General features: G+C 43.5%; 1 protein-coding gene and 1 long non-coding RNA gene across 7 annotated transcripts in view; one reads left to right on the top strand and one right to left on the bottom strand.

The window, feature by feature from the left end:
* brsk2b (BR serine/threonine kinase 2b) overlaps positions 1-27669 on the bottom strand; it is a 178879-nt gene that overhangs the window by 13651 nt on the left and 137559 nt on the right. For 3 of the 5 annotated variants that reach the window (XM_036980439.2, XM_036980441.2, XM_090238197.1), the window contains exons 10-16: positions 25745-25906; positions 25248-25345; positions 24881-25034; positions 15912-15972; positions 13145-13838; positions 11634-11682; positions 6368-6491 (exon numbers count right to left, since the gene is read on the bottom strand). In XM_036980439.2, the coding sequence (XP_036836334.2) occupies positions 6368-6491; positions 11634-11682; positions 13145-13838; positions 15912-15972; positions 24881-25034; positions 25248-25345; positions 25745-25906 (1342 nt within the window). The remainder of the gene's footprint in view (positions 1-6367; positions 6492-11633; positions 11683-13144; positions 13839-15911; positions 15973-24880; positions 25035-25247; positions 25346-25744; positions 25907-27669) is intronic. The other 2 variants (XM_036980443.2, XM_090238196.1) reach the window with 1 other exon arrangement.
* Positions 21960-27669, top strand: part of LOC149982926 (uncharacterized) — a 38083-nt gene continuing 32373 nt past the window's right edge. Inside the window, exons 1-3 of one of the 2 annotated variants that reach the window (XR_016496755.1) lie at positions 21960-22096; positions 22259-22353; positions 22630-22681. This is a non-coding gene — a long non-coding RNA (uncharacterized LOC149982926). Of the gene's footprint in view, positions 22097-22258; positions 22354-22629; positions 22682-27669 lie in introns of those variants that run through there. The other variant, XR_016496756.1, reaches the window with a different exon arrangement.

Raw genomic sequence — 27669 nt, 5'->3', positions numbered from 1 at the left:
GTCATTTAAATTGATTTTTTATTTGGATTTCATGGAACGGACATACACAAAATAGTCCAAATTGGTGAAGTGAAAAAAAAATATAACTTGTTTAAAAAATAAATAAAAAATAAAAATGGTCCGTGCCTATGTATTCACCCCCATTGCAATGAAGCCCCTAAATTAGACCAAATACCTTCAGAAGTCACATAATTAGTTAAATAAAGTCCACCTGTGTGGAATCTGAGTGTCACATGATCTGTCACATGATCTCAGTATGTATACACCCGTTCTGAAAGGCCCCAGAGTCTGCAACACCACTAAGCAAGGGACACCATCAAGCAAGCAGCACCATGAAGACCAAGGAGCTCTCCAAACAGGTCAGGGACAAAACTGTGGAGAAGTACAGATTTGGGTTATAAAACAAATATCAGAAACTTTTAACATCCCACGGAGCACCATTAAATCCATTATTAAAAAATGGAAAGTATATGGCACCACAACAAACCTGCCAAGGGAGAGCCACGCACCAAAACTCAAGGACCAGGCAAGAAGGGCATTAATCAGAGAGGCAACAAAGACACCAAAGATAAGCCTGAAAGAGATGCAAAGCTCCAAAGCGGAGATTGGAGTATCTGTCCATAGGACCACTTTAAGCCGTACACTCTACAGAGCTGGGCTTTATGGAGGTGGCCAGAAAGAAAGCCATAACTTAAAGAAAAAAATAAGCAAACACGTTTGGTGTTCGCCAAAAGGCATGTGGGAGACTCCCCAAACATATGGAAGAAGGTACTCTGGTCAGATGAGAATAAAATTGGGCTTTTTGGCCATCAAAGAAAACGCTGTGTGGCGAAAACCCAACACCTCTCATCACCCCGAGAACACCATTCCCACAGTGAAGCATGGTGATGGCAGCATCATGCTTTGGGGATGTTTTTCAGTGACAGCGACTGGGAAACTGGTCAGAATTGAAGGAATGATGGATTGCACTAAATACAGGGAAATTATTGAGGGAAACCTGCTTCAGTCTTCCAGAGATTTGAGACTGGGATGGAGGTTCACCTTCCAGCAGGACAATGACCCTAAGCATACTACTAAAGCAACACTCAAGTGGTTTAAGGGGAAACATTTAAATGTCTTGGAATGGCCCAGTCAAAGCCCAGACCTCAATCCTATTGAGAATATGTGGTATGACTTAAAGATTGCTGTACACCCACGGAACCCATCCAATTTGAAGGAGCTAGAGCAGGTTTGTCTTGAAGAATGGGAAAAAATCCCAGTGGCTAGATGTGCCAAGCTTGTAGAGACATACCCCAAGAGAAGTGCAGCTGTAAATGCTGCAAAAGGTGAATGTACAAAGTATTGACTTTGGGGGGTGAATAGTTATGCACGCTCAAGAATTTTTTGTTTTTGTGTCTTATTTGTTTGTTTCACAAGAAAAAAAAATTGCATCTTCAAAGTGGTAGGCATGTTGTGTAAATCAAATGATACAAATCCCCCCCAAAATATAGTTTAATTCCAGGCAACAAAATAAGAAAAATGCCAAGGGGATGAATACTTTCGCAAGCCACTATATATGAGCTAAAATTCAGAGAAAACGCGAGACAAAGAGAGACACGACAAGACAGGAAGAAACAACACTGGATCTGTTACACTACAGCACAGCACTGTTAGGGACCATCAAACTCTGAGTCAATTACAATAGACAGCGGGTCACACAGCAACCACACAGTGTTGGGCTACAGAGACCAGGGTGCCTTTGAAAATACACAAAAACAAACCTGCTGGGAAATATTGCAGATAATGGGAGATAATTGGCTAGGTTTCGGGTTAATGCAAGCCAACTACTGTAGTGTACAATGATGCTTGTGTCATGACAGTGTCAGTGTCAAAGTCAGTTTCCATCCATTGTCGTGACTGTTTTGACGCTGTGATATACCATTATAATGACACAGCTATGCACAGCGTGGCCAAGAAAAACTTAAGAAGACTCAATCAAGTCCTTTCCTTGGCTCTCTTTAATGTCAGAAACCAAACTGCTGTGCACCAATCATATGCAGACTAGAAAAAGCAGGCTGCTGTTCACTGATTACACAATAACACTGACCTTCACTGGGAAAGCAGCAGAGGGAAATGCAGGCAGTAGCACTGACAAAAAGTTGCTCTAAATCGAAAGATAAATCACAGTTGCTTTATAGTGAATGTATTCACTTCACCTCATGGACGAACAAATGAACTTAGCCATCACTTTGTGTGCTAGCTCTAATAATGATTTCAGTGTTTGAAGACCAGGATTTCTTTTATATAATTCCATACAATAACAAGTCAAATAGCATCATGGCGCCGGAGGAGATGCCTGCTGTTTTACCATCCCCTAACCAATTGTGCTATTGTGTGTGTTTTTTTCGCATTATTTCTACCTTATATTGTACATAATGTTTCTGCCACTGTGTCTTATGACCGAAAAGAGCTTCTAGATATCAGGACAGAGATTACTCAGCCCGTACTGGAGGAATACTTTTTCTTCAACGAATCGGATGGGAAGAATTTACTTCAGACGCCCGACAAGGCCCTCATCCATGTCATTCTCTGGAGAAAGAGACAGAGATATTGGGGGCGAAGGTCTGGGTTCCTTGTAAAGGATCCGACGGCGAGCGGGTAATCTACCTTTACCATCGGTCCTATTGCCAATGTACAAGCAATGGGATGTAAAATAGATTAACTACAATCACGTATATCCTACCAAGGGGACATTAAAAACTGTAATATCTTATGTTTCACTGAGTCGTGGCTGAATGACGACATGAATAACATACACCTGGCGGGTTTTAAGCTTTTTCTCTGCAGGATAGAACAGCGGCTTCTGGTAAGACAAGGGGTGGGGGTCTGTATATATCTGTAAACAACAGTTAGTGCACGAAATCTAAGGAAGTCTCAAAGTTTTGTTCACCTGAGGTAGAGTATCTCATGATAAGCTGTAGACCACACTATATACCAAGAGAGTTTTCATCTATATTCTCTGTAGCTGTCTATTTACCACCACAAACCGATGCTGGCACTAAGACCTCCATCAATGAGCTGTATACGGCCATAAGTAAACAGGAAAACGTTCATCCAGATGCGACGCTCCTAGTGGGCGGGGACTTTAATGCAGGGAACCTTAAATCCATTTTACCTCATTTCTACCAGAATGTTAAATGTGCAACCAGAGGGAAAAAAACTCTAGATCACCTATACTCCACACACAGAGATGTGACAAAGCTCTCACTCGCCCTCCATTTGGCAAATTTGACCATAATTTTATTATCCTGATTCCTGCTTACAAGCTAAAACTAAAGTAGGAAGCAACAGTGACTCGGTCAGTAAGAAAGTGGTCAGTTGAAGCAGATGCTAAGCTACAGGACTTTGTTTGCACAGACTGGAATATGTTCCAGGATTCTTCCGATGGCATTGAGGAGTACACCACATCAGTCACTGGCTTCATCAATAAGTGTATCGATGAAGTCGTCCCCACACTGACCATACATACCCCAACCAGAAGCCATGGATTACAGGCAACATTCGCACTGATCTAAAGGGTAGAGCTGCCGTTTTCAAGGAGCGAGACTCTAACCCGGAAGAGTACAAGAAATCCAGCTATTCCCTCCAACGAACCATCAAACAGGCAAAGCGTCAATACAGGACTACGGTTGAATTGTACTACACCGGCTCCGACGCTCGTCGAATGTGGCAGGGCTTGCAAATTATTACAGACTACAAAGGGAAGCAAAGCCGCGAGTAGCCCAGTGACACAAGCCTACCAGACGAGCTAAATTACTTTTATGCTCGCTTCGAGGGAAGTAACAAATAAACATGCATGAGAGCATCAGCTGTTCTGGATGACTGTGTGCTCACGCTCTCCGTATCCAATGTGAGTAACACCTTTAAACAGGGCAACATTCAAAAGGCTGCAGGGCCAGACGGATTACCAGGACGTGTACTGCCAGCATGCGCTGACCAACTGGCAAGTGTCTTCACTGACATTTTCAACCTGTCCCTGACTGAGACTGTAATACCAACATGTTTCAAGAAGACCACCATAGTCCCTGTGCCCAAGAACACTAAGGTAACCTGCCTAAATGACTACCGACCCGTAGCACTCACGTCTGTATCCATGAAGTGCATTGAAAGGTTGGTCATGGCTGACATCAACACCATTATCCAAGAAACCCTAGATGCACTGCAATTTGCATATCGCCCAAACAGATCCACAGATGACGCAATCTCTATTGCACTTAACACTGCCCTTTCCCACCTGGACAAAAGGAACACCTATGCGAGAATGCTATTCATTGACTACAGCTCAGCTTTCAACACCGTAGTGCCCTCAAAGTTAATCACTAAGCTATGGACTCTGGGACTAAACACCTCCCTCTGCAACTGGATCCTGGACTTCCTGACGGGCCACCCCCAGGTGGTAAGGGTAGGTAGCAACACATCTGCCATGCTGATCCTCAACACAGAGGAGGATCCTCAACACGCCATGCTCAGACCCTTCCTGTACTCCCTGTTCACTCATGACTACGTGGCCAGGCACGACTCCAACACCATCATCAAGTTTGCCGATGACACAACAGTGGTAGGCCTGATAACTGACAACGATGAGACAGCCTATAGGGAGGAGGTCAGAGACCTGGCCGTGTGGTGCCAGGACAACAACCTCTCCCTCAACGTGATCAAAGATAAAGGAGATGATTGTGGACTGCAGGAATAGGAGGACTGAGCACACCCCAATTCTCATTGATGGGGCTGTAGTGGAGCAGGTTGAGAGCTTCAAGTTCCTTGGTGTCCACATCACCAACAAACTATCATGGTCCAAACACACCAAGACAGTTGTGAAGAGGGCACGACAAAGCCTATTCCCCCTCAGGAGACTAAAAAGATTCAGCATGGGTCCTCAGATCCTAAAAAGGTTCTACAGCTGCAACATCAAGAGCATCCTGACCCGGTTGCATCACTGCCTGCTCGGCCTCCGACCGCAAGGCACTATAGAGGGTAGTGCGCACGGCCCAGTACATCACTGGGGCCAAGCTTCCTGCCATCCAGGACCTCTATACCAGGCAGTGTCAGAGGAAGGACATAAAAATTGTCAAAGACTCTAGCCACCCTAGTCATAGACTGTTCTCTCTGCTACCGCACGGCAAGCGGTACCAGAGTGCCAAGTCCAAAATGCTTCTTAACAGCTTCTACCATTAAGCCATAAGACAGCTAATCAAAGGGCTACCCAGCCCCCTCTTTTACACTGCTGCTACTCTCTGATTATTATCTATGTGTAGTCACTTTAACTCTACCTACATGTACATATTACCTCAATTGCCTCAACTAACAGGTGCTCCCGCACATTGACTCTGTAACGGTACCACCTGTATATAGCCTCCACATTGACTCTGTAACGGTACCACCTGTATATAGCCTCCACAGTGACTCTGTAACGGTACCACCTGTATATAGCCTCCACATTGACTCTGTAATGGTACCACCTGTATATAGCCTCCACATTGACTCTGTAACGGTACCACCTGTATATAGCCTCCACATTGACTCTGTAACGGTACCACCTGTATATTGCCTCCACATTGACTCTGTAACGGTACCACCTGTATATATCCTCGGTATTGTTATTTCACTGCTGCCGTTTAATTATTTGTTACTTTTATTTTCTATTTTTTACGTATCTATTATTTTTACTTCACACTTATTTTTCTTAAAACTTAAAGCATTGTTGGTTAAGGGCTTGTAAGTAAGCATTTCACTGTAAGGTATTCCGTTGTACCTGTTGTATTTGGCGCATGTGACAAATACAATTTGATTTGATTTGATCATAAGTAGGGAGGTGACAAAGGAGGGAAAGAGAGAGAGAGAGAGAGGGAGAGAGAGAGAGAGAGAGAGGGAGAGAGAGAGAGAGAGAGAGGGAGAGAGAGAGAGGGAGGGAGAGAGAGAGGGAGAGAGATAGGGAGAGAGAGACAGATAGGATATACACATACAGTAGATGGAGAGGGAGAGAAAGAGGAGTGGTGAGGAGTAAAAAGGAGTGGTGAGGAGTAAAAAGGAGTGGTGAGGAGTAAAGAGGAGTGGTGAGGAGTATAAAGGAGTGGTGAGGAGTAAAAAGGAGTGGTGAGGAGTAAAGAGGAGTGGTGAGGAGTATAAAGGAGTGGTGAGGATTAAAAAGGAGTGGTGAGGAGTAAAGAGGAGTGGTGAGGAGTATAAAGGAGTGGTGAGGAGTAAAAAGGAGTGGTGAGGTGTAAAAAGGAGTGGTGAGGAGTAAAGAGGAGTGGTGAGGAGTAAAAAGGAGTGGTGAGGAGTAAAGAGGAGTGGTGAGGAGTAAAAAGGAGCGGTGAGGAGCTCTTACAGAGAGGAAGGCTTGAACGATGTCTGCTTTGATGGAGCTGAGAGGCTTGTCTCTGATCACCACAAAGATCTGCTCCTCTTTCTCCAGGTTGATGAAGTTACCAAACCATGACTTCTTGGCAAGCCTGCAGGGAGGGAGAAAAAAATGGTGCATTCTCACAGACACGTACAAGTCAGCAAACTAGAAGGACACACACTCACTTAATTTAGTATCTGCTGGAGAGAAGACTAATGCATCATGTTGAGAGGACAATTAACATAGTGCCACACTCATTTGCATATCGCAACATTTACCATGCTTTGTCTGATCCGTAAGGGCAATGAACAGAAACTGTTTAAGGGAGTAGTGTTAAATTCAATGTTCTTCTAATCTAAAACCACTTTGTCCCTCCTAGCCTGGTCCAGGTGTGTATTTCAACCAACTGGTGACTATAATGTATGCCATGACAATTATAGTCAGAGGAGTTGGTAAAAGCACATTCATATCTGAACCAGGCTATTCTGTTTCTACCTCCCGCTATCATCTAACTTCAACCCTTGTGCATGTTCTGTAAGCCCTCTTCCTCCATCTGCTTGTCAAAATAGCCTCATATTGGTCCCCAATAGCAATGACATCATCCCGACTACCTTTGCTACTAACCTACCTCAAGGCCCCTTCCTCGTTTCTGCCTCATCTCCAACTATCCAACCAGACCCTAGCTGTGTCTCTCTCTGTCTGTGAAGCAAACTGGAACAAAACCACTCAAATATTCATGCGGAACAATTCCCTAAAAATAGCCCAATCAACAGGAAGGAGAGTCCAATCTGCATAATTGTGGGGATTGTTCACACAGGACTCTTGGGCAGAATCCCTACTGCCTGTACCTTACATAGTCACTCTCCCAGTGGCGAAAACACCAAAGGTAGAATGAGTTGACTTTCATGCACATGCATGTAACAGAGGTGGTTCAGTGACCCACAATCAAGTGACGAATCTCCTTGCCTGAGACCTGCAGCTTCCTGAACTAATGTCTCCAGACATCAGCTTAACGGGCCAACATCAGTGAATCCCAATCACTGACCTTGCCTGAAACCTATTTATTTTCTTAGTTTTTTTAGGGGGTGGATCAGCTTTACTATTGCAGATCAATTGTGGCTTCCATCAATGTAATTGTCTGCATCCTTTTCAATCCCACATATATCATTTTTGTAAATATATATATATAAAATATATATATAAATATATTTGTATATATTTTCCTTTATTATTTTCCCCTAACCCTACCACACCTCAGCTAATTTGAGTAAACTAATGGACAATACCACTTAGGCTTCTACTTCCAGCTTATACATATTATATACATTTTACAGACACAGTATATTTTACAGCTCCACTCAACCCCTCCCATCTATCTCTGAACACTATCCAGTTTTGACTTCTATTTGCCATATATTTTTCAACTGTGCTGTGATTTTTCAAAAAAGTTCTGAACCTTTCTATTCGAATAGTTTATACAGATTGCGACCAAAAACAAGCTTGGCCATTGCTAAATCCTTAGCAATCGACACAAAATACCCTATAATGACCAAGTGGAAACAGGTTTTTAGAAAAGTTTGCAAATTTATAAAAAAACAAAAATACCTTATTTACATAAGTATTCAGACACTTTGTTATGAGACTCGATATTAAGCTCAGGTGCATCATGTTTCCATTGATCATCCTTGAGATGTTTCTACAACTGGATTGGAGTCCACTGGTAAATTCAACTGATTGGACATGATTTGGAAAGACACTCACCTGTCTATATAAGTTGACAGTGCATGTCAGAGCAAAAACCAAGCCATGAGGTCGAAGGAATTGTCCATAGCACTCCGAGACAGGATTGTGTCGAGGCATAGATCTGGGGAAGGGTATTGAAATATTTCTGTAGCATTGAAGGTCCACAAGAACACAGTGGCCTCCATCATGGGGCGGCAGGGTAGCCTAGTGGTTGGAGCGTTGGACTAGTAATCGGAAGGTTGCAAGTTCAAATCCCCAAGCTGACAAGGTACAAATCTGTCGTTCTGCCCCCGAACAAGCAGTTAACCCACTGTTGCTAGGCCGTCATTGAAAATAAGAATTTGTTCTTAACTGACTTGCCTAGTTAAATAAAGGTTAAAAAAAAAAAGTTTTAACCACCAAGACTCTTCCTAGAGCTGGTCGCCCGGCCAAATTGAGCAATCGGGGGAGAAGGGCCCTGGCCAGGGAGGTGACCAAGCACTCCACCAATCAGGCCTATATGGTAGAGTGGCCAGATGTCATGGTCAGTAAAAGACACATGACAGCCCACTTGGAGTTTGCCAAAAGTCACCTAAAGACTCTCAGACCATGAGAAACAAGATTCTCTGGTCTGATGAAATCAAGCTTGAACTCTTTGGCCTGAATGCCAAGAGTCACATCTGGAGGAAACCTGACATCATCCCTACGGTGAAGCAAAGTAGTGGCAGCATCTTGCTGTGGGGATGTTTTTCAGAGGCAGAGATTGGGAGAATTGAGGCAAAGATGAATGAAAGATGATGTACAGAGAGATCCTTGATGAAAACCTTCTCCAGAACACTCAGAACTTCAGACTGAGGTGAAGGTTCACCTTCCAACAGGACAATGACCCTAAGAACACAGCTAAGACAACGCAGGAGTAGCTTCGGGACAAGTTTTTGAATGTCCTTGAGTGGCCCAGCCAGAGACCGGACTTGAGCCCGATCAAACATCTCTGGAGAGACCTGAAAATAGCTGTCCAGCAACGCTCTCCATCCAACCTAAGCTTGAGAGGATCTGCAGAGAAGAATGGGAGAAACTCCCCAAATGCAGGTGTGCCAAGCTTATAGCGTCATACCCAAGAAGACTCGATGCTGTGATCGCTGCCAAAGGTGCTTCAACAAAGTACTCCGTAAAGGGTCTGAATCCCTATGTAAATGTGATATTTAAGTGTTTTATTTTTTATAAATTAGCAAAAATGTAAAAAAATCTATTTTTGCTTTGCCATTATGGGGTATTGTGTGTAGACTGATAAGGGGGGAAAAATCGTACATTTCAGAATAAGGCGGTAATGTAACAAAATTTGGAAACAGTCAGGGGTCTGAATACTTTCCAAAGAAACTGTATATAACATTCTATTGGTTGTAAGAATTTTATATAATAATTTAAATAGAAAAACTAAGTTTTGAATGCAGTGTAGTTTTGTATATCAGTTCATAAACCGTGTGCCATGGTACATACAAAATCTCTTCCCAACTATTCTGCAGCTGCACATTTTTTGGTCTCACTTTTAGATAAATAGCGTGCCCAATTTCAACTTCCTGCTACTCATGCGAAGAATATAATATATGCATATTATTAGTAGATTTGGATAGAAAACACTCTGAAGTTTCTAAAACTGTTTGAATCATGTCTGTGAACTTATGTAGCAGGGAAAACCCAGAGGACTAACCATTCAGATTTCTGTCTGTTCAGTGAGTTCTCATTGGGAAACTATATTTCTTAGGCACTTGTTTGCAGATCCTACCGCTTCCACTGGATGTCACCAGTCTTTGGAATTAGGTTGATGTTATTCCTTTGTGCAATGAAGAAGTACGGGCATCTTGGAACTGGGTAACACTGTTGAGAGTTGCGCAAGACTTGAAAAGTAGCGTTGGTTTGTTGTCTTCCTGTATTCAACACATATAGACCCGTCTTCAATTTGATCGATTTTTAACGTTTAAAAATACCTAAAGTTGTATTACAAAAGTAGTTTGAAATGTTTTGGCAAAGTTTACAGGTAACTTTTGTAATATTTTGTAGTGAATTGGAAGCTCTTTTTTTCTGGATCTAACACGCCAAATAAATTGACATTTTGGATATTTTTGGACGGAATTAATCGAACAAAAGGACCATTTGTGATGTTTATGGGACATATTGGAGTGCCAACAAAAGAAGCTCGTCAAAGGTAAGGCATGATTTATATTTTATTTCTGCGTTTTGTGTAGCGCCTGCAGGGTTGAAATATGCTACTCTCTTTGTTTACTGTTGTGCTATCATCAGATAATAGCTTCTTATGCTTTCGCCGAAAAGCCTTTTAAAAATCTGACATGTTGGCTGGATTCACAACGAGTGTAGCTTTAATTGAGTATCGTACATGAGTGATTTCATGAAAGTTAGATTTTTCTTGGCCAAGTGGGACGCTTGCGTCCCCTATCCTAGAGAGGTTCAATTAAACTGGTATACTTTTTTATTCATCACAATTTTCTTTAACCAATTTTGGTCTTTAATGCAGGGCTGACAGACAAATTACTTTTTCCCCCTTCCACTTCCATTCTTGCAGTAATGCTGCAATTAGTTGGTTGTAATTTTGAGTAGAGCAGACATGTGTGATGTAACAGTCCTATTTATGATATCATTTACAAAGATTCTAACATTTTTTAAATGCTTTTCTCCAAAAATATATATACAGTATATATATGTTTTCTTTTCAATTAGTATATTTGAGTTTAACCATAATATTTGTTCTGTCTTTTCTGGTGAAATAAACTGAAATTGCAACACACTTTCTATGGCTTGTTAAAAAAATTGCGATATTTTGGAGAATTTTTCATTTTCAAATAACCGAAAGTGAGAGGTTGTAATCTGAATAAAAAGAAAAATGCCATTCTTGAACATGGGGTGAGACATTCATACTAATCTGCTAAAGAACCCGTTTGGATTTAAGTACATATTTTGTATGACTGAAGCCTTTAGGTCTAATGCTTTAATATTGAATCATTTCCGCCCTCATAATTCATATTCATTATATAAATAGGTCTGTTTAACTTTGTCTGGCTTGCCATTCCAAATCAAATGGAATCTTTTTTTTTCTCGTATAATTTTAAAAACAAGTCACTAGGTGAACGCAAGGCCATAAGCAAATAGGCCTACTGGAATATGACTAAAGACAGGTCTTTTCCTGAAGACTTGCGTTAGACCTCGGAAAGAACACCTACAGACCACCTACGGGTCCCTATGGCGCTTGACCTCTACATTTTTAGTAAAAGGCATAAGCTGACGCAAACCCAACAATGTTCTGTAGAGGTGCTGACTATAGGAGAGTAAACTATAAATAAGAAAGAAAGTCTCACACTCTAGTTATGCTCCCAAACATTTAATGGATATAGCAAACAAATGTTTCGGTACACAGTGCCTTCTTCAGGGTTTTGGGAGCATAACTAGGGGGTGTGACTTTCTTTCTTTACCTCAATGTTTGTCAAACGTTGTATTTATGTTTTCCTGGGTCACTCACTCTGGTGAAGAGTCTGGTGTGAGGCTGGACATGTCCTCCTGGGTGGGAACTGTGGAGAGAGGCAGAAAACAACGTCAAAAGTGAAAGGTTAAAGGCCCAATGGAGTCAAAAAACGTGATTTTTCTGTGTTTGATATACATTTCCACACTATGAGGTTGGAATACTACTGTGAAATTGTGACGATGATGATTACCCTTTTGGTGTGAGAGCTGTTTGAAAAGGCCGCCTGAAATTTCAACCTGTTTTGGTGGGACGGAGTTTTGGCCGACCTGGTGACACCACCAGGAGGTACATAGACCAACAAGAATGTACTTAATTGTTACCCAAAATTGATTTGATATTGAGATAAAAACATCTGTATTGGACCTTTAAAGGTGAAAAGGTCAGACAAATGGGCAACATCGCTTGATTGACATCTGAGAGGGTTTTATTTATTATATTTTTTATCACTTGATCTTTTCTATGTACATGAATACTATATTGTGCATAAGTACAACATAAAGCCAAAAATATTTTCCTCCGTAATCTTGCTTATAAATTGGTTGGTCTTTTACCATTGTAATACCATCATCTACAAAGGTTATTCTGGATAAGATGGACAATATCCCTTCAAGTTGTAGAAATGATGTTAGGGAAAGGAAAGGGATACCTAGCCAGTTGCACAACTGAATGCGTTCAACCGGGAAGCAGTTGCCGTGGGGGTTAATTGCCTTGCTCAAGGGCAGAACAGCAGAGTTTTCCACCTTGCTGGCTCTAGCGTTCTGTCCCGACGCTCTAACCGCTAGGCTACCTGCCGCCCCTTAGTAATGGAGGATTGAAATGATCTGTCACCGTGCAGCACATATTACATGGCAACCTACCGACGGGCATGAAAGTGGTATACCGCTCATTAGAAGAAGAAAAACACACACTACAGTTTCTCCAATTACATATATGAGCTTGCACGCTTTGAAAACCATCATAACGGTAAAGCTCTGACGCCATGCGCTCCTCATAACACAAACAACCATTATTTTCATCTTTGCTCCTCTCATTAGGGAATGGAATAGCCGTTGATTGATAATGTATATGACCAATCATATAGAATTGAATGGGACTAGCATGAAGAACACCTCCCCGTTGGTTTAACAAGATTACATCACAGCGAATAGGACGATTACTGTTAACCCTCTTGAGGTGAAGGCAGAAATCCACCCTGTGCTAAGCGCTAATGCTAGCACTCTACTGGGAGAGTGTGAAATATTCTTAACAGGGCAGTATGACTTGTTCTACTGTTCACCAGAAGCGTGTACAGGTAGGATTTTAAAACGCATGGCGACCAATCCCCTTGACCAGGTGGTTCCAGCACGTCCTTGCGCTGGGGATGATCTACGCAGCCCAGAAGGATGTAGCTGTGAGCCACCAAAGGGTCCCTTTTCCTACACCCACCGTGAGTGTGTGTGGAAATCCTGCCTTATTCCCTCACCTCTCGTCCCCCTCCACAAGTCTCCTACCCCAGTCCAGTCCAGTACCTTGCATTTTCCTGCGATGGAAGCGCGGCGAGCCCAGGAAGCTATTCTTGATGGAGTTGAGACGCGTCCTCCAGGGCAACCCGCCGATGGAGGGGCTGGGGGGCGGCGTGGGGCTAGGGGTGCCCGCCGGGCTCTCCTTTGGCGTGTGCACCGGAGTGCCCTTGGGGGTAGGGAGGGGGCTCCCCCGCGGAGAGGGGTGGGGAGTCACCTGTATGGTGGGGACAGATTTGTGACCGTTGTGGTCAGGGTGGAGGCGGTGCCGGTGGAGGGGGGACATGGGTGGCGCCGGCGACAGGGGGATGGAGAGCTTGGGGGGCACAGTGAGGGGCGGGTGGCGGCGTGGCCGCGGGCTGTTGGGGACGTAGGGGGGGCTGCCCAGGGGTGAGGAGGGGGAGGTGGGCTCCGACTTGGGGGTGGTTGGGCTGTCAGCTGAGTTGGGAAGGGGGTTGGACCTGGTGGTCTGAAGGGGCTTCTCAGACACTTTGGGCTTGGCGGGGAGGGTCTGTGTGCGGGGGTGCATCAGGGGGGACCCCATCTTTGGCGTGTAGGAGTTTGGAAGCGGGTGTGGGTGCACGCGGTTGGCCCCCCCTACCCCGTTATGGTTAAGGCGGAACTCTGGGGAATGGGTGGGGCTACAGTTGGGAGACTGACAGAGGTCTGGTGACTGGGGCGGGATAAAGAAGCGCCGGACCGGCTGCGATTGGACATGCACCGTTAGATTGACAGCGCAGGCAGCGAATGAGAGACCACGCCCATAAGCCAGGGGACATATATAGAAAACACCACAGGCCAATAATGGTGTATTGCAATGAAAAGGCACCAGGAAAAAAAAACAGAAATATAGTAAGAAATGACATGGAGGAGAGGATAGGTGGAGCGAGTGACACACAGGCAGGGAGAGTGATGAGAGTGCAGAAAGAAAGACAAGAAGAACATGCCATTAGCATAACCAGCCAACCAGGAGGCAGCAGCACCATGGGGGGAGAGAAGTGTAGAAAATTACAAGCATTCATGAAGCCAAACCCAAACCGGCAACTGAAACAGCATCCAAAGCTAACTGCATTAGCTTCCAGATTGGTGGAAAGCAGCCATTCTGCATGCACAATGCTGTGGTATGAATGACATAGCAACTATCATGACAAGACATGAAAGTTTATTACAGCTTATGAAAACTGGCATGTATTAAAGGTTTATGCAAGGTTTAATGGCTTTTTGTTGTGTCACTCATATGGCAGCATTATGAAGGCAGCATTATGTAGCATTTATGACGACTGCCTTTGTGAAGTGATCCTCGTTAAATATAACGCATGAGTGTGTATGTCTCTGTGTGTGTGTGTGTGTGTGTGCGCGCGCGTGCGTGCGTGCATGTGGGTGCTATAACGTTTAAAGGTGAAATTACACTCCTAAACCCTAATCCCCATATACATCAGTAGAGTGATCCCATCAATGTGTGACATAACATGTAGCCTTACGTAATCGGCACAATATTTATACTTTAAAAAAGGAGGACTAAAATGGCATCACCCCTATCTGAACAAAGACCTTTACAGTGTCACTCATAAAAAAAGAATATGAAGCAACATTTAGGCACAAAACTCCTGCTGGGGTTGCTGAGATATAAATATTTGCCAGAAAGAAATATCCTCAACTATGAAACCTCTACAGAATCCTTCATAACACAGACAGTTCCCGCAAGAAGAGGCAGAATATGTGATGACTGCATGTTTGTGTCCTCGCTAAGGGCTGGCTTTAAAAATGCATGGCCATAGTAAAAAAGAATGGAGGAACTGTGCATGCTAGCTAAGAGCTGGCTAGTTGATTTGTAGCCCTAACCTTTACAGTCATCTTATATGCATTTTCCAGTGTATTCCCTAATCGAAGATGACTTTGGATGGATTACTATGTTACTATCTTATAGTAGTGAACACCAAATCCCACATATAGGATTTATAATAATGGATGTGTTTGCAATCTGATGAGCTGTTGGGGGAATTAAGAACTTTAAAACAAGAACGATGGGGTTGCCTCATCAGTACTTAAGCCCTTATGAGACCTCACATGGATCCAATGATACATCACAAGAAGCCCTATGACATACAGCCTACATAGCTCTGTCATAACAATGATATGACAACAGTCATGGTAACCAACAGTATATTACAGTATAACAAATGATACAGCCCATTAATGAATTATAAACCGTAAAAAAAATATTCTGACCCACACTAATACCTCATATCAGCGTTATGTCAGGTGTCATAACTCGTGCCCTGTGTTTTGAGCTATCATGTCACATTACATAGATTTGAACCTTTATTTGAAACTTTTTCCAGAAATAGAATTACATCAAAAATGGAAGAAATTGTCTGAGGATGGTGCTGGACCATCTGACATACAAAATAAAAACAGTGTTTGAACAAAAGGCTTTAAATACAGTTCAAATCCAGGTCATGTGACATGATTGTCCACACCACAGGGCCCTAGTCATAAGCTGTCATAGGGTATAGTGGCTGGTAGCTTTGCACTATTCTCATGACAGGATTATCCAGGCTTCATGTCAGATGGTCTTTCGGAGAGGTTTTTTACCATGGATTCCTCTATGAGCTGCCCTATGTATAGCCTTATGAGCGGCCGTAGCGAGTGAATAGCAGTATGTGCATTCCGGTGACATCCACAGCACAGCAGAGCTAGCGGTGAGGTGAGTTGGTGCGATGCAGTGTGGTCCCCGGGTGGGCCAGTGGGTGGTACGGGACAACCAAGCTCTTACCCTGGGACTGCTGAGAGGACTAGTGGAGAGACCGGAGGACGCTCCGCTGATAGACCGTGACCTGTAGACACAGAGACACACACACACACACACACACACACACACACACACACACACACACACACACACACACACACACACACACACACACACACACACACACACACACACACACACACACACACACACACACACACACACACACACAGAGGGTTAAAGACATCTTCTGACAATGCAATACGTGTGCTACAACTGGAAAACACTGAACACTACAATAAGACCACACACTGGCACACCCCTAGCCGGAGGGAGGACAAAAAGCTCCAAAAGGATATAACCTTCAAAAGGATTAGGACAAAGTGTCCCCTATATACTGATCTAAGATTGGTTTTGGGATTTACCCTCATAATGGTTAAAAGTTGCAATTTGGGAGGGTAAGCTGATACGTGCCTAATGGCGTGTTCTACCTGAAGCTTCTGGAAGAAGTAGAGGAGAAGAGATCAGAAGAAGACGAGTTCATTAACGTAGCTACCTTGAACACAGTTGTATGTGGCTGTAGCACTTTGTGTGCCAGCTCTTTTTTTGAAGACTTTGCCCTGAGCATAAAAGGTTGGCGGAGATTCAATCATACAGGGTAAGTAGAGGAGATTGACTCAAACAAGGATGGATAACACTGGATGTAGCCAGGGTTATTTCAAGCCCTGGGGAGGGGGGTCTGTTTAGGTTGGGATTTCCGAGCAGTTTTATTAAACACATTTCTCTCTGTCCTTCAATCTCTCCCTCTCTCTCTCTCATATTTCGATTCAAGTCAAAGGGGCTTTGATGGCATGAGAAGCAATGTTTACATTCACAACGACGTTTGACATGTTATATTATTAACTATGTGCAGTGTTGTTACAAAGTGCACGTGGTAGAAGTACAAATGGCAAGGGAAAATAACTAAACAGATTCATTTACTTTGGTGTTTGTGTTCCACTGGTTGCCCTTTCCTTACTGCCGCAACAGGTCACGGATTTCGCTGTGGTGAGTGCACACCGCGGTATTTCACATAACAGATATGAGAGTTTATCAATATTTGATTTTGTTTTCCAACTATTTTTAGGTCCATGTAACGTGAGGGAAATATGTCTCTCTTATGCTATCGTACATTTGGCAGGAGGTTAGGAAATGCAGCTCAGTTTCCACCTCATTTTGTGGCCAGTGGGCACATAGCCTGTCTTCTCTTGAGAGCCAGGTCTGCCCATGGCAGCCTCTCAATAGCAAGGCTATGCTCACTACATAGTCTGTTTTCTATCAGACACATTGGTCTCTCTCTCTCTCTCTCTCTCTCTCTCTCTCTCTCTCTCTCTCTCTCTCTCTGTATGGAACAGCGGGGACTGTGAAGCAACACAAACATAGGCTCAGACACATGCATACACACATGATAAATAACATATTCACTATACACACACGTACACATGGATTTTTTATTGTTAATATGTGGTAGTGGTGGAGTATGGACCTGAAGGCTCACAGTGTGTTGTGAAATCTGTGAATGTATTGCAATGTTTTAAAATTGTCGAACTGTATTAATTTTTCTGGACCCCAGGAAGAGTAGCTGCTGCCTTGGCCGCAGCTAATGGGGATCCATAATACATACAAATACTGTACTCTCTCACTCACTCTCAATCTCTTCCTGGCTCATCACACTGCCCATCTCTCTTTTTTTCTCTCTCTCTCGCTGTCTGCCAATCTCTCTTTCTCCCTCTCTGCCATTTCACTCAGCCTCTCTCTGTCTGTCAATCTCTGTCTCCCTCTTCCTCTACCTCTCCTTTTGTCTTTGATGAGGCGTCAGAGCTGTCCTTGTGCATAGCCTCAAATGGCCTTGTGTGTACAATATGACCAACACAGTCACACAGTGGTTGTAGACTAAAACAGCAGACAGTTGAATGGTTTGGAGTGTGTTGGCTTTTAAATACTAGATTGGGTGTACTCGCCAACCGTGTCTGTCGACATGACAACAAGACATGCAAAACATCAGAGTCTAAAGTCCACATATATACTTCAAACATGTCAGCTACGCCGTGAGTACACACACACACACTGCAAAATGAATCATCTTCCTTCTTTTATTTCTTCCCCTTCTCTTGTCCCTCCTCTGTTTGTCACCCCCCTCCCTCCCTCACATCACATTGGGCCACTGATGCCAAGCGAGGTTTGGGGATTTCATTTGCAAAAGACAATTTGGCTATTTGGTTGGAAACTCAAATTGAAACAGTAAATCATGTTTAAAATATGCTGCCGTGTGCACGCACACATGCACACTAAGCTTCAACCTCAGGGAAGGATTTCATCCGTAACCTTTATCAATGCCATCTGGATTACAAAATAGGCGACAGCAATACAAAGCGCAAAAGGCGAGCGAACCAGAACCTAAGAGCCGAGTTGCCTTTCACCGAACTGCAATGGAATCCTCCACAGACAGACGTCGAGTTCACAGTAAGGATACAGGAGATGAAGTAACGTCACTGCACTGCAAACTACACGAAACCGTAACTATGGGAAACAGAAGAAGATTGATGAAAGGAGACATATTACAAGCCACAGCTCAAGACCACAGAGTTAAGATGCAGGGGAGTTTCCCTCAGAAGTCTCTCTATGAGCGTGCCATACAGCATTCCCGGAATGTGGTCAATATTGATAACTGAGTTTATGTTGTGAAGGCATACTGAGTACATATGAGTCAAACATGTTTATTTTGTCATATACACAGGGGCACAACTTTCACTGGGAACGGGGGGGGTGGGGGGGGGACATTGCATTTTTGTCCATCCCAGTTTTATCTTTGGAATGTGCTACAAAGCGAGGCAACAGCGTGCTTCAGGACCATGCAAACGCCTCAGAGTGGCCGGATAGGCTGTTTGGAGTGTTTATCCGACTGGACAAAAAATAAAATAATAATTATGCCCCCCCCACTTCTAAAACCAAAGTTGCGCCCCTGCACATAGTTATATGCTTTCAGTCATTTCTGTTTTGTGTGTGTAAACATCAACGTATATTTTTTTTTAGTATTTTACCCCCTTTTTTCAATCTAATTACGATCTTGCCTCATCGGTGCAACTCCGCAAAGGGCTTGGCAGAGGCGAAGGTTGAGTCATGCGTCCTCCAAAACATGACTCGCCAAACCACACTCCTTTACACTCACCCACTTAACCCAGAAGCCAGCCAAGTAAAGGCCTCCCGACCAAACCCTCCCCTAACCCGGACGCCACCCTATTAGACTCCCGGTCACGGCCGGTTATGACACAGCCTGGGATCTAACCTGGGTCTGTAGTGATGCCTCAAGCTCTGTGATGCAGTGCCTTAGCCCGCTCCGCCATCCCCGGAGGCCTAAACATCAGACATTTTATGGTTGTTCGTTCTTATTCAGCTGCAAGGTGAGGCGCTTTTCAATTACAACAGATTATTGTACTTGTGTGTACGATCATACACACCTCACCAATATCGGGTAGTCTTTCAAGCACATCATTGAAAGAAATCTGGTGTTCGATGACGATTAAATACAATGTGTGGGTATGTGTGTGTCTGTGTGTGTGTGTGTGTGTGTTTGTGTGTACGTGCACATTGGTATGTATGTGTGTCAGTGGAGGCTCCGGTATTTATTTGGCAAAGACGACAACACATAATCACTCCGGACGGACACAAGCAAAAACTCATGATATAAATGTTATGCAGCAGCTTAGGCTACACCTAAACATTAGAAATCTGACATGCTGTATGGGTTGAAAATGAGACTATTTTTCAGTCTGATCAACCGTTGGCTACTAATAAGAGCATATAGCTCATGCGCCCTGTCCATCTGGTCAACTTAAAACTAATTGGTAACGTTTTTTATTTAAATTATTTTTATTGAACCTTTATTTAACAAGGCAAGTCAGTTAAGAGCAAATTCTTACTTACAATGACGGCCTACCAAAAGGCAAAAGGCCTCCTGTGGGGACAGGGGCTGGAATTTAAATAAATACAATAGAAATATAGGACAAAACACACATCACAACAAGAGTGACAACACATCACTACATAAAGAGAGACCTAAAGACAACAACACGGCAAGGCAGCAACACATGACAACACAGCACGGTAGCAACACAACATGACAACAACATGGTAGCAACACAACATGGTAGCAGCACAAAACATGGTACAAACGTTTTTGGGCACAGAAAACAGAAGGTAGAAGGTAGAGACAACAATACATCACACAAAGCAGCCACAACTGTCAGTAAGAGTGTCCATTATTGAGTCTTTGAATGAAGAGATTGAGATAAAACTGTCCAGTTTGAGTGTTTGTTGCAGCTCGTTCCAGTCACTAGCTGCAGCGAAGTGAAAAGAGGAGCGACCCAGGGATGTGTGTGCATTGGGGGACCTTTAACAGAATGTGACTGGCAGAACGGGTGTTGTATGTGGAGGACGAGGGTCTGCAGTAGATATCTCAGATAGGCCAAGGGGAAGTGAGGCCTAAGAGGGTTTTATAAATAAGCATCAACCAATGGGTCTTGCAACGGGTATACAGAGATGACCAGAGGATTCTAGAGTACAGCGATGTGTCCTATAAGAGGCATTGGTGGCAAATCTGATGGCCAAAATAGAAATAGGTCTATAACAGTTAGGATCAGCTTGATCTCCCACTTTAAATAAAGGACTAACTGTGGCTGCCTTCCAAGCAATGAGAACCTCCCCAGAAAGGAGAGACAGATTAAAAAGGTTGGAGATAGCCTTGGCGATGATAGGGGCAGCAACCTTAAAGAAGAAAGCGTCTAAACCATCTGACCCAGATGGTATTTTGGGGTCAAGTTTTATGGAGCTCCTTTAGCACCTTGGACTCAGTGACTGCCTGCAGGGAGAAACTTTGTAGCGGGGCAGGGAAAAAATAGGGAGAAGCATCGGGGATAATAGTCGCATTAAAAGGGGTGGGAGATGAGGAAATGTTGGACGGGCAAGGAGGCATGGCTGAGTCAAATAGGAATCCTGGTGAGTAAAGAGCTCAGCCATGTGCTTTTTGTCAGTAACACCCACATCATCAATGTGTGGCGGCAGGGTAGCCTAGTGGTTAGAGCGTTGGACTAGTAACTGGAAGGTTGCAAGTTCAAACCCCCGAGCTGACAAGGTACAAATCTGTTGTTCTGCCCCTGAACAGGCAGTTAACCCACTGTTCCCAGGCCGTCATTGAAAATACGAATTTGTTCTTAACTGACTTGCCAGGTTAAATAAATAAATGTATTAGTCCATTTGTGTGTCAGGAGAAAATGTCAATGTGATCAAATTTAGTTTATATTCATAATTGGGCTGGCTATGCTGCCTATATGTTTTTAATCCAAAATGATTAACTGGAATTAATGATTCAACATAATAGTGATGACAGATGTGAGTACATTTTTTGTAAGGCCTACAGTTGCATAGGCCTGCATGATGCAAACATGCATAACGCAAGCTCTGCCCTGTGAGTTATATTGTCTATCAGTTGTTGTCTATATGTCTGGTTAGAGGTAATCCCCCTCATAATCTAGTCTAAATGTATATCAACAAATATAAGGTAGCTGCAGTTTGAAAGGGTTTTCATCCCCCCCAGGGCCAGTAGTTGTTTTTTAGGAGTTTTTTTAAAACCATGTGACCTGATTAGGAAACACTGGTCCCATCACAGCCCATATCAAATCCTTATACAACGGATGAATCACTGTCATACCTTATAGGGTCCAGAGTTTTCCTAGTTCACTTAACATATAAGGAACATCTCCAGGCCCCAGGGGTTAACATTTACCCACAGCTTTGGGACCTTTGGTGCCACCAGTCTGCTTGCAGTTGTCCGTTATCGTCAGGTATGTGGATGATAAGGAACATTTCTTGGGATACTTTGATGTGTTAAGAGGGCGAGATGCGCAGTCTGTGTTTGACTTCATGAATTTTGAGGTGTCTGAGTTTAACTTCACAGAGAAACTCGTTGCCCAAACCTATGATGGTGCAGCTGTAATGGAATGTATCTGCTATTTGTATTTACAGCTAAGTCACCTCCTGTTCCCTGATTAAGAGGTGATGGCTACTCCACTCCACTCCACTACCATTGTCAACTTTCTCCTGACATGAACTGAAACCACATCTCATGTGCCCGCTCATCCACTGGCACATTGAATGTATCCCCTCCAAGCACTGTGAGTACCCCTGTCAATTGTCTCTCATTACTGTATGTAGAGTCAATCACATACACATTCACATTATTACACATCAATGATTTTACTCCTTGCTAAGACTAACTCATTCTTAGCTATTTAGTCTAACTATGCAGTGTGTGTTATTGTTTTTTGTATTCCCAGTCAAATCTTGTCCTGTACTGGTCAATCCTCTGAACACTTCAATTCATACCTCATGCCCTCATTCAATCACTGCTGTGATCCCTTTCCAACACTGTGTAAGTAGCCCTCTCATTCCCCTTCCCCATAATATTGTATTATACATGTCTTTATTAAACGCTTTAGGTTCAAATAATTAGTCTTTGACGATTTTAGAAACACTTTGTCGTGGGCCTCCCATCCTCCTCAGTTTTTCAAGTCACCAGCCTCCACTGATGTTTGTGTGTGTACCACTGTATCACTCTAATTAGATAATGGAGATAAAAAAAAAACGACTCAGAGGGATATTAATGCCTTATTTCCATCCCTGTTTGTTCTTCTCTTCTTCGCTCCAGCAAAACGCCCCATCTGCATTCCCACCAATTAATTTATGCTAATCTCTCTCTGTACGGGGTGGGTGGGGGGGGGCGGACCGGCGAAGCGTCACTAAACTGTGTTCCTGGACACAAGGTCATCCGTGAATAGGCTTTGAAAGAACGATTGGACCTGATGCACCATGATGAGGTAACCTCACAAATAGATTGGCAGAAGACAAAACAAACACACACACACATGCGTGGGAGCTAACACAGACACTAACACACACACACACACGTTCAGGCACAAAGACACACACACACATACACACAATGGGGAAGGAGGCAAAACAGGGAAGCAAGGAAGTTGACCTAAAAATTGGGATCTGCCCTGGGACGCCGAAACTACAGCATCAAAGGGAAGAGAGGGGCCAAAAGAAGGAGGATAAGATGCTTTTGATGTGCATGGAAGCAGCCGAGGGTGTAGAGAAGACTCCCTCCCTCCATCTCTTCTCTATCTCCCCTCTCCTTCAGTTCAGTCTAGGCCCGATCACATTGGCCTACTTTACCACAGTATGAAAATAAGGGCTGTAATGTGCGAATACGTTATCAGATAGCCAGGCAGTCAAGTGAACTTCCTGTAAAAGTTTCCCGAAGAATTCTAACGGCAAGAGGTTAGATTCTTTGGGAATTTATTTTAATGCAGACAAGGATGGAGCTTAGTTTCCATTGAGGTTTACTAGACTACCCTCTCAAAGGCTTATAGACTTATACATGGTGAGAGTGGGAATGGGAAAACCCCACTGCAACTCAACTGTGGCAAGGCAGACAGACAAAAGTGACAAATACCTTTCTTCTTTGGTGAGGTTAGCGTTTGTGATATCCAAGCTTTTACTGAAAACAGACTTACTTCAGACAGACAGAGAGAAAGTAAAGAGACAGAAAGACCGTCACATAAAAGGGCCGATTCTAAGCATTCCTTTAAAAAAAAGTACAGATTATTGTATAGGTCATGAGTTGTCAACCTAACGTTAGTTGTGCATGTAATACAGAGCTGGCCATTGCTCACGATGACCAATGCACAGTAAGTAATATTAGTCTTGAAAGGAAAAGCTAACAGAAGAAGAAAAATGGTTGATCATCACATGACAATGGAAAAAAAGAAAGACACACACACATGACATGAATATATTAAATCGGCAAGTAAAAACAGATTAAACAGAGGGGTAAAAGACACTTTGAAGGGTCATGCTAATATGGGGTATTCTCACATTTGGTATACTTTCTAACAGTCTGTAAAGAGTTGAAGTCTTAAAGCCTCTATCCTCTTCGGATGACTCACCCGCGCAGAAAGTTGTAAACTTTTCAGCTTTTCTGTCTTTGTTGGACTGTCACAACACCCTAAGCAGCTTTATAATAGAGTTAGTGAGGAGAGGGATTCTACTGGAAGTACACACACAGCCGATTGAACTAATGGACAGAGATATCCAGCAAGGTGCCATAATATGTAGGCACCCTGCTGCTGCGTATTTGAATCCGGTGTTTGCGTTTGTGTGAGTGTGTGTGTGTACGTGCTTATATGTACGTTTGTGGTGTGTGTGTGTGTGTGTGTGTGTGTGTGTGTGTCCATGCATATGCACGTGTCTGTGTGTGTTAAAGAGATGTGTATACTTTTTAGCCAGTAGTTCTGAAAGTAGCACTCACAAGCCAGAAAGTGGCCCTCAAAATGGCATACTACGTCACATATGTGCAGATATGTGCACCACGTCATTGCTTTCTCTCTCTCTGCTGCGTCCACTGTGCCGTTGGGCCTGCCATGCAACCTTATTGGATAACGCTGGACAGGCCTATTGCTAGCTGTCACTCAAATGCGAGGGGCTGAAGCTCAATGTAGGGAAAATGGCGCGGCACAGCTTCAAGATAAACAGTCGCTTTCAAACTAGGGATTTCATGGCTAATTGAGGTAAGCCAGTAATTCTACTCATAGATTATGCATGTATGAACTACAGATTGACACATCCAGCCCAAAGCGGGAGGTTTAAAAAATACTTAGTAGTCGCCAAAGTTCCGGAGCATGTCTTTAATATTCAGTCATTTGAAGAGTACTACACTGAGAGTTGGAACTACAGACCACTCATATTAATCGGAGGTCCTGTGGTTCTGTTATTCACCAGCTTTAATCTCATGTGATTACACTGATATGTGTTGCATGTACTTGTGCATGTGTGTATGTGCGTCAATATGATACATGTGAGTGAGTCCATGTACTGTATGTGTGTGTACACCACACCTCTGTCCATGTGTGGCCATGTCGATGGCTCGTCGTACAGGTACAGGAGAGCCCCCCTCTGTGACGCTTAGCACCTCCATAGACTTCCTCTCCGGCCTCCTCTTCCCATGGCGGTTCAACATGGGGGAGTCCACCCGCTTCCTGGGCGGGTCAGCTGAACAGGGGTCGGGGGTCAAAGGTTAGGGGTCAGGGGAGAAGCAAGTGAAGAGAGAAAGAGAACTAGTCAGCAACAAACAAACTACATGTGTGACAGAACATCATATCCGAGTTATGGTGTAGCTATTGCAGGTTTTCATTTGTAAAAGGCATAGAAGGTCTGGACTAGTCTACTTCTCCTATTGTGTGGGGGTAAATTGGACAAGCCTACCAATCTCACTGCGCGGGGGGAGGTTCTGGTCCTCCTGACTGGGGTACCTCTCCTTCCGGTCCAGTAGCAGGAAGTAGATCATCTTCTCCTGGTTATCACTGGAGAAACAAGGCAGTAAAGTCATACTGTAGGATGTCCTTGAATCACCTCAGAGTGGATGACTTCGCTGGCACCTCGCTGACACATTTCTCCCTCCATATCTCTCCGCCCCTCTCTCCTTCCCTCTAGTCAGAGAGCAGGTCTTTCATCAATTTGCTATGATCTCTGACACAGACCAGTAAGTGCATGATTTCCCTCCCTTTTTCCTCCCCTTCCATCCATCCTTCCTCCCTTCCTTCCTCCCTACCTCCCTCATCAGAGAGCAAGTCTTTGGTGAGATTATTTTTTTTGGACCTCTGAAGTAACACAGAGTGCACTTCTTTAACCCTTCCATCCTTACAGTCCTCCCTCCCTCGCCCTCTTACTCTCTCCCTCCCTCCCATCCCTCTATCACTCACTCGTCAGAGAGCAGGTCTTTGGTGAGTTTGCCCTTGTCTCTGAAGCAACCCAGAGAGTGCATGCTCTCCAGGACGTCCGGGTCTATCTCTTCAGTGCTCAGGGTTCTGATGGCCACCTTCCTGGGGACAGGCTGCTCCGGCTCAGGCTCGTTCTTCCCAGCTCTGACAGACAGGAAGAATGACAGAAATGACTGACAGGTTTTATTTTTTATATATATATTTTCATCTTTATTTTAACAAGGAAGACATATTGAGGCCTTGGTCTTTTTTTCATGCGCCCTGTCAAATACAATATAAATATACACATTATACACAAAAAAAAAAAATATATATATATATATATATATATATATATATATATATATATATATATATATATATTTATATATACAGTTGAAGTCGTAAGTTTACATACATTTAGGTTGGAGTCATTAAAACTCGTTTTTCAACCACTCCACAAATTTCTTGTTAACAAACCATAGCATTGGCAAGTCGGTTAGGACATCTACTTTGTGCATGACACAAGTCATTTTTCCAACAATGTTGGACCATGTTAGTTTGTTGGTTATGTGGACGCCAAGGAACTTGAAGCTCTCAACCTGCTCCACTGCAAGCCCCGTCTATGAGAATGAGGGCGTGCTTGGTCCTCTTTTTCCTGTTGTCCACAATCATCTCCTTTGTGGTGTACAACCACTGTGATTATTATTATTGTTATTATTGTTATCTGACCCTAATGGTCATCTATGAACGTTTGAACATCTTGGCCATGTTCTGTTATAATCTTCACCAGGCACAGCCCTCAGAGCCTGGTTTCTCTCTAGGTTTCTTCCTAGGTTCTAGCCTTTCTAGGGAGTTTTTCCTAGCCACCGTGCTTCTACATCTGCACTGCTTGCTGTTTGGGGTTTTAGGCTGGGTTTCTGTAGAGCACTTTGTGACTGCGGCCGATGTAAAAAGGGCTTTATAAATACATTTGATTGATTGATTGTGACAAGGTAGGGTTGGTATACAGGAGAGAGCCCTATTAGGTAAAATAACAAGTCCATATTATGACAAGATCAGCTCAAATAAGCAAAGAGAAATGACAGTCCTTGATTACTTTAAGACATGAAGGTCAGTCAATCTGGAACATTTCAAGAACTTTGAAAGTTTCTTCAAGTGCAGTCGAAAAACCATGTAGCACTATGACGAAACTGAGGATGAGGACCGCCACAGGAAAGGAAGACCCAGAGTTACCTCTGCTGCAGAGGATATGTTCATTAGAGTTAACTGCACCTCAGATAACAGTCCAAATAAATGCTTCACAGAGTTCAAGTAACAGACATCAATTGTTCAGAGGAGACAGCGTGAATCAGGCCTTCATGCTCAAATTGCTGCAAAGAAACCACTACAAAGGACACCAATAATAAGAAGAGACTTGCTTGGGCCAAGAAACATGAGCAATGGACATTAGACCGGTGGATAACTGTCCTTCGGTCTGATGAATTTGAGATTTTTGGTCCAACCGCCGTGTCTTTGTGAGACGCAGAGTAGGTGAACGGATGATCTCTGCATGTGTGGTTCCCACCGTGAAGCATGGAGGAGGAGGTATGATGGCGAAGGGGGTGCTTTGCTGGTGACACTGTCTGTGATTTATTTAGAATTCAAGGCACACTTAACCAGCATGACTACCAAAGCATTCTGCAGGAATACGCCATCCCATTTAGATTGCACTTAGTGGGACTATCATTTGTTCTTCAACAGGACAATGACCCAAAACACACCTCCAGGCTGTGTAAGGGCTATTTGACTGAGGAGAGTGATGGAGTGATGCATCAGATGACCTTGCCTCCACAATCACCCAACCTCAACCCAATTGAGATGGTTTGGGATGAGTTTGCCATCAAGGCAAAGGGTGGCTAATACAAAATATATTTTTGATTTGTTTA

This window comes from Oncorhynchus mykiss, chromosome 6, assembly GCF_057628025.1.
Source record: "Oncorhynchus mykiss isolate SJ-2025 chromosome 6, ASM5762802v1, whole genome shotgun sequence".
NCBI lineage: Eukaryota > Metazoa > Chordata > Actinopteri > Salmoniformes > Salmonidae > Oncorhynchus > Oncorhynchus mykiss.
The sequence above is the reverse complement of the archived record's forward strand: the minus strand, read 5'-3'. Positions and strand labels throughout refer to the sequence as shown.